The sequence below is a fragment of the Silurus aristotelis genome, assembly GCF_946808225.1.
Source record: "Silurus aristotelis genome assembly, chromosome: 2".
In the NCBI taxonomy this organism is placed as follows: domain Eukaryota; kingdom Metazoa; phylum Chordata; class Actinopteri; order Siluriformes; family Siluridae; genus Silurus; species Silurus aristotelis.
In genome coordinates this window covers 23,988,677-24,001,186 of record NC_139575.1, presented here as the reverse complement: position 1 = coordinate 24,001,186, position 12,510 = coordinate 23,988,677, and the positions used below count along the sequence as shown (strand labels likewise).

General features: G+C 43.9%; 2 protein-coding genes across 6 annotated transcripts in view; both read right to left on the bottom strand.

The window, feature by feature from the left end:
* LOC310720344 (uncharacterized protein) overlaps positions 1–12,510 on the bottom strand; it is a 388,245-nt gene that overhangs the window by 178,476 nt on the left and 197,259 nt on the right. The window lies entirely within an intron of this gene.
* The window catches only part of cdh22 (cadherin 22), a 246,472-nt gene that overhangs the window by 73,265 nt on the left and 160,697 nt on the right, over positions 1–12,510 (bottom strand). For all 5 annotated transcript variants that reach the window (XM_083529723.1, XM_083529724.1, XM_083529726.1 and 2 more), the window contains one exon: positions 9,984–10,103. In XM_083529723.1, the coding sequence (XP_083385849.1) occupies positions 9,984–10,103 (120 nt within the window). The remainder of the gene's footprint in view (positions 1–9,983; positions 10,104–12,510) is intronic.

Below are 12,510 nucleotides of genomic sequence, written 5' to 3'. Positions count from 1 at the left end.
GGCTCTGGTTCACTCTGTAGGTACAGCTGTGTGAGTGGTGGTCCAAAGAAATTATGAAAATGTTTAACAGCATTTTATCTAATCATGTCAAGCATCGAGACCATAGGAAAATGCGGAAATAATTTCCACTACTCTGTGATTTTAAAGCAGGCAAAAAAATAATAAAGCATAGAATTTAAACATACCGTATAGCTCTTGCAATGGTACATAATGCTTTATATATATATATATATATATATATATATATATATATATATATATATATATATATATATATATATATATATAAAGCATTATGTACCATTGCAAGAGCTATATATATATATATATATATTTTTTTTTTTTATTTATTTTTTTTTATTTATTATTTTTTTTTATATATATTTTTTTTTTTTTTCTCTGACTAACCAGTAGGAGAAACAAGAATGGCCTGAATATCTTCATGTTTATGTGCATTCCAGCAAACTCAATAAGTATTGCTGTCATACAGCTATGTTCTTCTGCTTCTTACTTTGTACACATGTCAGACCATTGGGAGTTATCTGTTTAGTGGCTTTGGTCTATGGTTGGAGTAAAAAATGTCTTTCAAAGTTGGCATCGCAAATCCTTTTTTTTAAGCCTTTTCTAATGTTGTGTTGCGTTTATGTGTTTCTTAGATTTTAGCACAAGTACTGAAGAAAGCAAGTCGTATCATCTAATGAGTTTCCTTCGTTAGCATTGCTATCATTTGCTTGACTTATTGTCTCTTTTTTGCTGTTCATATGTTAGTGACCTTATTTTTTTGCTGCACTTATTTTCCCTTTGGCACATCCTCCTGTAAAATTTACATCCGCTGCCAACTAGCTAACATGTTTATGCATACTACTAGCATGGTTGACTGGGTCTCCCTCGTCATTTTACATGTTAACTGAAAAGTCCCCCAGTGCTCACAGTGATGCTGGTCTTCACCAGGTCAGGTCTTCACCTCAAGTCGAGTCTTATCACAGCATTTATGTGATAAAAATGTTTCTCCTACATTTGCCCTGACATCTACCAACATGTGGGCATGAGATTACATGCTTCTAACATGGTCAAGGGGGATTCCTTTGCATGTGCTTCTCATTGCTCAGCCCACTGAACACACAACAATGGAAGTGGAATTGATGTTCATTTATTTCATCCCTCATTCTCCCCATGGGGCAGTTTCTTCCACTGCGTATTTTTGACTCAATTATCAACATCACCTACCATCTTACTAGTGGGCCTTTGGGTACATACAGCTAGGGTGTTTTATTTTTATTTTTTTCTCTTCACTTTAACAATACTGTTCTTGGTTATCTGTGTGATCAAATGAAACAAGCTTTAGGATTATTGTTAGCAAAGTTTGGAAGCTAAAGACAAACACTGTGTTCACTGCCTTGGTATTGACCACCTTAAAGAGACAATGTATGGTAAAACATCAATACCAGTGATAATAAAGTGCAAAGCAGTATGGTGAGTCAGTGTGTCCTGAGAATGATGCACCAATACAAACTCGTTTTTTACCATGTGCTTGCAAAAATCTCAGGACTCAACAACAAGACTGCCACTCTGATCCAATTAGTCCCTTGGGCAGATGCATGATAACAGCATACAGTTCAGTACAAAGGGTCCTATTCGATGTACTTTCTTGTTCAGAAAAAGGTCAGTGGTTTCAATCAGATGAGAGAGGACTGAACTGGTTATGAATGGGTCAAATGTTAAATTAATGCCGTGCAAACACAAATTGTTTAGTTTAATCCTTTGGTATCTCCCTACTGCTATGGGGTTTTTGAGACACAAACAGTACACAGTGTTCTGTCTCCATTGATGGCCAGCTCAGCTCAGCCTCTGTAACATTAAAACAGTCCACACAATCCATCCACCTGAATTTCAGATTCATTAAGAATGATAGCAATACTGCACTTACAAATCAGATACAGCCAGATAGCTTTTGCAGTTTTTGCTCCTATTGAGTGTGCTAGGGTTGTTGACTAAATCTCCAGCAGTAGTACAGTTTGGCTTTCAATAGCTTACAAATTTTCAGAAATAAGTATGTCTTGGTAGCACCCTAAATAAACAGTAAACATGCCCTTATCTGAGAGCAGGGCAGCAACACTAACTTGTGGGTGATGCTAAAGCTACAATTATTATGGATGTATCTTTTCCTGGCTGTGCCTTCTAGTGTGAGATCAAATACAGAACAACCAGCCAGAATAGAGGTCAGTCCATTGGGCCATAATATTCTTCTTAAAATTTCTGAGAGATTGTCACATACTCCTCTGCTAGGACAATGTTATGACAAGTCAGATCCTTAAGGCATCACCTAAGGACCTTGTATGCCCTTAGGTAGAAGCTGAGGAAGAAGTCAAACATTTCTTCAGGAGCTGCTAGACAGCAGTTTGTTCCCATTTACTCTAATGGTGTATGAGGCAGCCTTTGCAGCATACCTCAGCACCATGGATGGCATCTCTCCAGGGTGACTAAATGATGACCTTTAAAAAAAAGGAAAAGGGTGAAGAAAAACCCACCCTGGATAATTGCCTGGGTTTCTTGACATTAGGAACCATTGCTGACCAGGTGATTGTTTAAGGAGAAGAGGCTGTATGACGGTTGCCTCTTTTGTAAATTAAACTTCATATACAACACGTATCTCGTGGTGAATTTGTTGGAAGGTGCGGGTGGGAGGTGGTAGCTTAGTGGTTAAGGCATTGGACTTTGGATCAGAAGGTCATAAGATCAAATCTCAGCCACACCAAGGTGCCCCTCCTGGGCCCCTTAACAAGGTCCTTAACCCCATAGCTGCTCAGCTGTATGAATTACAAATCCGATTCCAAAAAAGTTGGGACACTGCTCTTCTTTTTTAACAGTCTGGGGACTGAGGAGACAAGTTGCTCAAGTTTAGGAATAGGAATGTTGTCCCATTCTTGTCTAATACAGGCTTCTAGTTGCTCAACTGTCTTAGGTCTTCCTCGTCGCATCTTCCTCTTTATGATGCACCAAATGTTTTCTATAGGTAAAAGATCTGGACTGCAGACTGGCCATTTCAGTACCCGAATCCTTCTTCTACGCAGCCATGATGTTGTAATTAAGGCAGTATGTGGTCTGGCATTTCCATGTTTGAAAATGCAAGGTCTTCCCTGTATGAGATGATGTCTGGATGGGAGCATATGTTGTTCTAGAACTTGGATATACCTTTCAGCATTGATGGTGCTTTTCCAGATGTGTAAGCTGCCCATGCCACATGCACTTATGCAACCCCATACCATCAGAGATGCAGGCTTCTGAACTGAGCGCTGATAACAACTTGGGTTGTCCTTATCCTCTTTAGTCCGGATGACATGGCGTCCCAGTGTTCCAAAAAGAACTTAAAATTTTGATTCGTCTGACAGAACAGTTTTCCACTTTGCCACAATCCATTTTAAATGAGCCATGGCCCAGAGAAAATGCCTGTGCTTTGTCGGAAATTTCTTGTCCTTCCAGACCGAGTTGCCTCCGAAGTTAGTTGGGACTTCATGATTCCTACTGTGTCTGTGTGTTGTTTTTGCCTACGATAGGTGGGGCTCTTGTTGTTATTGATTTTTATAGGACTTATGGGACTTTCCTATGGGTTATGTTTACTTATACACAAATAAGCTACTTTTTATCCTACAGCTTCTAGAACATGTTTAGATATGGCTTCTTTTTTTACCTATATAATCTTTGGATGATATTATGAACTGTAGATGATGATAACTTCAAACTCTTTGCAATTTTTCTCTGATAAACTCCTTTCTGATATTGCTCCACTATTTTTTGCTGCAGCATTGTGGGAATTGCTGATCCTCTGCCCATCTTGACTTCTAAGAGACACTGCCACTCTGAGAGGCTCTTTTTATACCCAATCATGTTGCCAGTTGACCTAATAAGTTGCAAATTGGTCCTCCAGCTGTCCCTTTTATGTACATTTAACTTTTCCGGCCTCTTTTTGCTACCTGTCCCAACTTTTTTGGAATGTGTAGCTCTCATGAAATCCAAAATGAGCTAATATTTGGCATGACATTTCAAAATGTCTCACTTTCAACATTTGATATGTTATCTACAGTGGGGCAAAAAAGTATTTAGTCAGCCACCAATTGTGCAAGTTCTCCCACTTAAAAAGATGATTAATTGTCATTTTCATCATAGGTACACTTGTAATTTTCATCATAGGTACACTTCAACTATGAGAGACAAAATGAGAAAAAAAAGAAAAATCGCATTGTCTCATTTTTATAGAATTTATTTGCAAATTATTGTGGAAAATAAGTATTTGGTCAATACCAAAAGTTCATCTCAATACTTTGTTATATACACCTTTTTGGCAATGACAGAGATCAAACATTTTCTGTAAGTCTCCACAAGGTTTTTACACACTGTTGCTGGTGTCAGGCTGCAGACGCGGAAGCAGATAAAGTCCAATCATCTTCTTTATTGAGGTGCAAAAAACAAAACACTCATACACCAATGAAAACAGAAGCAAACCCAGACATCCGCTCGTAACGAAGTATCCACTATGAGCGCGAATGTCAAACGCCTAATCCCAATGCAAGTAAAGCTTTCGGCAATGAGTACTTCAATAAGGAAATGGAGTTCGGAGAAATAGCCAGCGGTGAATCCCGGCGTTTGAGCAGCCACGCGATTTACCTGCATGACAATACAACGACCGACAGCCTGTGACTCAAGAACGTGAGTTTATGTAGTCTGATCTTTCATGAGCCACAGCTGTCGGTAATCTTGGGAAGCAGCGTGACTGCTATCGAGGGGGGCGTGGCAGGGTGGATCTCTGACAGCTACAGACGGGGGCGTGGCAGGGTGAATCCCTGACAGCTACAGAGGGGGGCGTGGCAGGGTGAATCCCTGACAGTACCCCCCCATCCAGGGGCGACACCTGACGCCCCAAAACCCACCTATGCCAGGCGGGCCAGGGCACTCCGAGGAAGGCCTCCTTAGACGCCTGGGAGCAACGGAGGCCTGGTGAACATCCTCTGCGGAGAGCCGGCATGGAACAACACCTTGCAGGAGGATCCGGAACGGAGCCACGCCCTCGGTGCTGACGGGAGGCTGAGTAAAGCCCCTGGCGGGGATTGAAGCCGGAGTGATCTCCATGGCGGGGAACCGGAACTGGACGCCAACCATGACAATGACCGGGGAGTGGAGGACGTCCCGGGCGGAGACCAGGAACGTCGTACCACCCTCTGAGGGACCTGGAGGACCGACGTCGCCGTCAGAGGGACCTGGAGGACCGACGTCGCCGTCAGAGGGACCTGGAGGACCGACGTCGCCATGCGGGGATCCTGTGGGCGATCCGTCGTCCTGAAGAGGACCTGGGGGCGAGACGTCGCCCTCTGTGGAGCTTGGATGCGATCCTTCGCCCTGCATGGAGCTTGGATGCGATCCTTCGCCCTGCGTAAAGCCTGGATGCGATCCTTCGCCCTGCGTAAAGCCTGGATGCGATCCTTCGCCCTGCGTAAAGCCTGGATGCGATCCTTCGCCCTGCGTAAAGCCTGGATGGGATCCTTCGCCCTGAAGAGGACCCGGGGGCGATCCTTCGCCCTGAAGAGGACCCGGGGGCGAGCCGTCGCCTTCTGCGGAGCCCGGGGGCGAGCCGTCACCTTCTGCGGAGCCCGGGGGCGAGCCGTCGCCTTCTGCGGGCGCTGGAGACGAGCCGTCGCCTTATGCGGGACTGTGGGGTGAGCCGTCGCCGTCGGTGGAACCCGGGGGCAGCGGTTCAACTTCCCTTTCGCAGTCCTGGAGCCGGGGTGAGTGCACAGGGAAACCCCTGGGCGTAGGGGCGCTCCTTGGGACCCTTAGGAGCAGATCGGAGTCTACTGGGCAGCCTGGAAATGAGGTAAGCCTGCCTGGAGATCCACGAGCAGAGAAGGGCTCGCCTGGAGGTCCACGACATCAGTGGAGCTCTCTTTGGGACACTGAAGCGGAGACGAGCTCGTGGGGTCGCTCGGAGGCGGAGACGAGCTCTCGGGAGGAGCCTGGAGCGGAGTCGTGCCCTCTGGAGGAGCCAGGAGCTGGGCGGAGCTCTCTGGAGGGACCTGGAGCTGGGCGGAGCTCTCTGGAGGGACCTGGAGCTGGGCGGAGCTCTCTGGAGGGACCTGGAGCTGGGCGGAGCTCTCTGGAGGGACCTGGAGCTGGGCGGAGCTCTCTTGGAGGTCCTGAGGCGGAGCCGAGCTTTTCGTGGGCATGTCGCCTTGGAAGGGGCTCTGGGATGTGGCGTCGTTTGGAGAGGGACTCGGAGGAGTCACTTCGCCTTCTGTGACCGGAGGTGGCGGCGCGGCGCTCTCGTGAAGACTCTGTGGCGGCGCGGCGCTCTCGTGAAGACTCTGTGGCGGCGCGGCGCTCTCGTGAAGACTCTGTGGCGGCGCGGCGCTCTCGTGAAGACTCTGTGGCGGGAAAGCACGCTCCTGGAGACACTGTGGCGGCGTGGCACGCCCACGGGAACCTCGGAACAGAGCGGCACGCCTGTAGAAGCTCTGTGACGGCATGGTGTGCTCGCCGACGCCCGGAGATGGTGTGCTGCGTCCACGAGAACCCCGGAACACAGCAGCACGCTGGTAGAGACCCTGAGATGAAGCAGCCCTTTCATTAAAACATTGGGGCTGAGCTGCAGGCTCATGGGAAATCCGGCACGGAGCCACGTGCTCTTGAGAACCTTGGAATGGAGCACCTTCCTCCTCAAGGGAACTGTAGTGGAGATCAACCACCTCTATCCCCAACTTCCCCAGAAGCAGCCCGCTGAATTCGGCGAGTGAGCCGAATTTGCCCCCTTTGGCGCTCCATAGTGAGCTGGCTTTGGCAAGAACTTCACCAGACAGGAGGGAAATACAGAGGGCAATCTTGGCTCGTTCGGAAGGAAACCGGGAAATGTTAACAGCCACATACTCGCCGATGCCTTGCAGAAATCCGCCTAATTCGTCTTTTTTCCCCGAGTAACGAGCCGGTAATCCCCTCGCGCTCTCTGAGGGGCGTGGCGCAGCCGCGCTCTCATGATCCGGCTTCTGTGGATCTGATCCGCGAGGAGCGGCACTGAGCTTCCGGAGGAAATCCGAAGCCGGGTTCAGCTGCCGATCCGTCGCGGTCGGAATCGCGGAATGGCGAATCCGCGTTCAGTATAGGTCGGTCGTTCTGTCAGGCTGCAGACGCGGAAGCAGATAAAGTCCAATCATGTTCTTTATTGAGGTGCAAAAAACAAAACACTCATACACCAATGAAAACAAAAGCAAACCCAGACATCCGCTCGTAACGAAGTATCCACTATGAGCGCGAATGTCAAACGCCTAATCCCAATGCAAGTAAAGCTTTCGGCAATGAGTACTTCAATAAGGAAATGGAGTTCGGAGAAATAGCCAGCGGTGAATCCCGGCGTTTGAGCAGCCACGCGATTTACCTGCATGACAATACAACGACCGACAGCCTGTGACTCAAGAACGTGAGTTTATGTAGTCTGATCTTTCATGAGCCACAGCTGTCGGTAATCTTGGGAAGCAGCGTGACTGCTATCGAGGGGGGCGTGGCAGGGTGGATCTCTGACAGCTACAGACGGGGGCGTGGCAGGGTGAATCCCTGACAGCTACAGAGGGGGACGTGGCAGGGTGAATCCCTGACAGCTGGTAGTCTGGCACATTCCTCCGTGCAGATCTCCTCTAGAGCAGTTATGATTCGGGGATGTCGCTGGGCAACACGGATTTTTAACTCCCTCCAAAGATTTTCTATGGGGTTGAGATTTGGAGACTGTCTAGGCCACTCCAGGACCTTAAAATGTTATAACCTTAAAATTGTCATGCTGAAAGACCCAGCCATGTTTTATCTTCAATGCCCTTGCTAATGGAAGGAGGTTTTCACTCAAAATCTCACGATACATGGCCCCATTCATTTTTTCCTTTACGAATCGGTCGATCGGTCGTCCTGGTCCCTTTGCAGAAAAACAGACCCAAAGCATGATGTTTCCACCCCCATGCTTCAGAGTAGGTATGGTGTTCTTTGGATGCAACTCAGCATTCTTTCTCCTCCAAACACGACAAGTTGAGTTTTTACCAAGAAGTTCTATTTTGGTTTCATCTGACCATATGACATTCTTCCAATCCTCTTCTAAATCATCCAAATGCTCTCTAGCAAACTTCAGATGGGCCCGGACATGTACTGGCTTAAGCAGGGGGACACGTCTGGCACTGCAGGATTTGAGTCCCAGGTGGCGTAGTGTGTTACTGATCGTAGACTTTTCTACTTTGGTCCCAGCTCTCTGCAGGTCATTTACTAGGTCCCCCCGTGTGGTTCTGGGATTTTTGCTCGTCGTTCTTGTGATCATTTTGACCCCACGGGGTGAGATCTTGCGTGGAGCCCCAGATCGAGGGAAATTGTCTTCCATTTTCTAATAATTGCCCCCCCGGGTTGATTTCTTCACACCAAGCTGCTTACCTATTTCAGATTAAGTCTTTTCAGCCTGGTGCAGGTCTACAATTTTGTTTCTGGAGTCCTTTGACAGCTCTTTGGTCTTGGCCATAGTGAAGTTTGGAGTCTGACTGTCTGAGGTTATGGACAGGTGTCTTTTATACTGATATCGATTTCAAACAGGTGCCATTAATACAGCTAACAAGTGGAGGACAGAGGAGCCTCTTAAAGAAGAAGTTACAGGTCTGTGCGAGCCAGAAATCTTGCTTTTTTTGTGGGTGACCAAATACTTATTTTCCACCATAATTTGCAAATAAATTCTTTAAAAATCTGTCTTTTTTTTTTTTATCATTTTGTCTCTCATAGTTGAAGTGTACCTATGATGTACCTAAGTGGGAGAACTTGCACAATTGGTGGCTGACTAAATACTTTTTTGCCCCACTGTATTCTTTTGTGAATAAAATATAAGTTTATGAGATTTGTAAAAGATTGAATTCCTTTTTTATTCACAATTTGTACAGTGTCCCAACTTTTTTGGAATCAGGTTTGTACATAAATGTAAGTCACTCTGAATAAGGGTGTCTGCCAAATGCTCTTAATGTATATAAGGTGCACAATAATGTAATCCAGGTAATACCAGTTACATAACTATCTTTCTCACTCAGGCAATAATCATAAGCTCGTGATAGACAAAAACTTAGATGTTTGACAATATCGCTGAGAGGAATTTCCTGAGCTGGACTACAGTACATGACACTGGAGAAAACGAGTTTTCAGTTGGGCTGGAAGGATTTCATAATGGAGTTACAGAATGGAAAAAGCCCACAAAAATATCGGCAGATAAGACACAAATCGATCTACAGGTTTTCATTGTCTTTGTTTTTTTTAATGTTTTTTATGTTAGCTGAAAACATCATAAAATGCTACAACTACATTTTATGTGCAACCTCTCTGACTTAATCATAATCTTTCCTTCTTCTCTGTCCAAAAAACTCTGTAAGCTGAGGCTGCAGTTTCAATTTATGGAATAGATGGAAGCTGATATCGGCGAAGGCTTTTTGTCCAAGAATTCCCACCGGCACTAATTTAGACCTATTATATCCTTAGCCTTCAACCTGAAAACTCCCACTAAGGATATCTGAGTGACAGACTTAATGGTAGTGGGCTGTATTCTGGTTATCATTTATGTCTCAGATGACAGATGAAGACAGTTACATCTGGGAATCTGGCTTTGAATGTTTATTACTATACATTTAAAATAAGCTGTGAGAAGTGAAAGTAAAGAAAAGCATTGCCTGAATAGCATAATGTAGATTTAATGAAAGTGGGCTCATTTCTGGTTATCATATTCTCTGTGTGACAGACTGCACTCTTAGCATTTATATTCTGAGACACTTTCAAAGAAAATCCTTGGTGAATATGTCCTGCATTTAATTCTTAATGCTGTGCATTATAAAATGGGGAGTATAAAAACGTACATGTCAGATTAAACCAAAAAAAAAAAAAGCTGCACTGAATGCCACCCAGAGGAAATACCTGAAATGTGTTTAATTTCTATGTCTTACCAGTCTGTCTATCAACAGAAAAGAACCTTTCACCCTCCAAAACGCTGTACACTATCCTGGCACTGCTCCCATAGGTCGGGTCATCTGCATCTGAGGCCATCACTTTCATTACCGATGTACCTGCCAACACAGAAAAATAAATGATCAGTTCCCACTATTGTTCGACAAGACAAACAAACACAAGGCATTCACTGCTCTGTTTCAGTTTAAATCCCTGCTTCATTAGTGCTAAGTCATTTTTGTTTAAACACTACTTTGGTGATGGGTTTGTGCGAATCAATTTGTTGCTGCGTTTGCCTCTGCGTCACGGCAAACCCCTAACTCGCGGTGAAAAGTACATTTACATTTAGTCTCATGATTGAATTTAAGCAAGCCAAAAGCCTATAAAACAGAATGGTGCTGAATCTTGAATATGTAGGCAAGAAACTGGGGCATGCGTTCCTATATAATGACTATTATACAGCAGTTAGTTCTGATCCACAAATTTTATTAGTTAAACAGCTTCCCAGGAGGGCTTATTTTCCTATAACCACACCGGGACATTTTACTGTTTGTATCGCTCTGCACGTCTGTGTTAGTTGGAGAAAATTACATTTCTAAGTTTTAAACTGTTCAACTAATTCAAAACCTGTGATATCATCAAACAATCCTCTTTAGGAATCTAACTTTTGGCTTGATGTATAAAAAAGTTCATCAGCTGCAGATGAGAAATATAGGGAGAACCAAAATTTACTTGCAGCAACTTCATTGGAAATGCACAAAAACAAGTCAGATGGCCAGCTAGCTACAATACTGTACTTGTTTGTGTTCATACAGCTAGGGTCAAACAAACGTCGCTACATCACAGTTGCAACATTTCTTTTTTTTTTGTTGAAACATTGATGTTGTCTTGTTTGTTTATTGTTGTATAACTTGAACCATTGTGTGAAGTGAGTTATATGAGAACCTTATTAAAACTTCTTGCAATCTGTCAAATATTGCGGTTTCTTGTAGCATTAGCTGAACGAATGGATGTGAAGTGAGAGTGGCAGTAGAAGTGAGAGAGCGGAAGGCTTTATCACGGCCGCCTGTAATTGCTGACAGCTGGTGGTGTCTGAAAAAAGGTCACTGTTACACTTTCCTCCCTAGACCTGTCACACTACTGTCCGGTCACACCATAATGCTATGCTAATTAGGTTAATTAAACGGAAGTGTCAGGGTCCTGTTTGTCTCCTGCATTCGGCGCCGGCTCCCAAAAGGCAGCAAGGGAAAAGGACGTTGTTTTATCATAAGAGTCACTGAACCGTCTTCTCGGTCTAACCTTTTGACTTTGAATTGTTTGACTTTAAGAGGTTGGCTAACCTTTAATACAATGTTTAGGCATCAGGTTCAAATTTGTTAGAATAGAGACTGAGTAAATGATAAGTAAGTAGCAAATGACAGTACAGCTCCAATGGCTATTCTGCTATGTTGGCTTGTTTTGTATAACCATCTTTGTTTCAAATTTGTATATTATTTTATGTATTTTTAATAAATAGTTATGACAGAGAGAGAGAGTTTTTGTGTGTGTGGACTATGTGCATCAGTGCTGCATCTCTGCTAATAATGCAGCTGTTGGTGTTAATTGCTTCTGCCTTTTACATTATATTTTGCATTATAGCATTACCTTTATCATTACCTATGGCTATTTATAAAAATCACATACATGTTAAATGACATGAAAATAAATCATCCACAGTGTGTATGGAACTGTTAAGTTTGCTTATAAAGCAGCACCTTAATTTAGAAAGATGATTAAACTGGCCAAAACTACCTGTATGTTAAGCACACATGTTTGAACACACACCTTCCAGGCAATCAGAATCAAGATTCAGACTGACCACAATATATCAGGGATTTAAGGTTTTAGAATTATTTGTAAATGAGTCACTAGCACCAGCTTTCACAAAATAGATTTTTCAAAAATGGAACCCCATCTGTCTCATCGTATATAAAAATGTGAAAATTCAGGTGCAGAATTGTGTGGATACGGATCAAATTCAAACCCATCCATATTGCATTTAAAGGCAGCTCATGTAAGACTGCAGGGTTTTTCCCCTCTCAGTAAACAGTGACTTTTGAAGCCATAGATTGTGAGATAAAAATGAAGAAGCCGTATTCCTTCATTGGATTATTGCCTTAATCTCAAATTTCCACAGGAAAATATTAATGGTGATTAATAGCTGCTCACCAGGCAGACACATGGCATGGTGGCTAACACTACAGGTGAAAAAAAACTATATAAATGCAAATGCTATTTCAGGGCATTTAAACTTTAGCAGGAGCATGCACACACACATACACTGCTTATTATTAATGCATTGCTGTGGATTTCCTAAAAAAGTCATTACTTGCTAGTTTTGGTGCCCTAATCAGATCTTTTTTTGGTAATTTAAGGAAATACATAAGAGGAAAGAAAAAAAATCTTTAGAGACTTAACACCACAACAAAAATTTTACTCTTTGAAATTAGGGAGCATTTACCCGGTACTAGTGGGCTAACTGTTTTT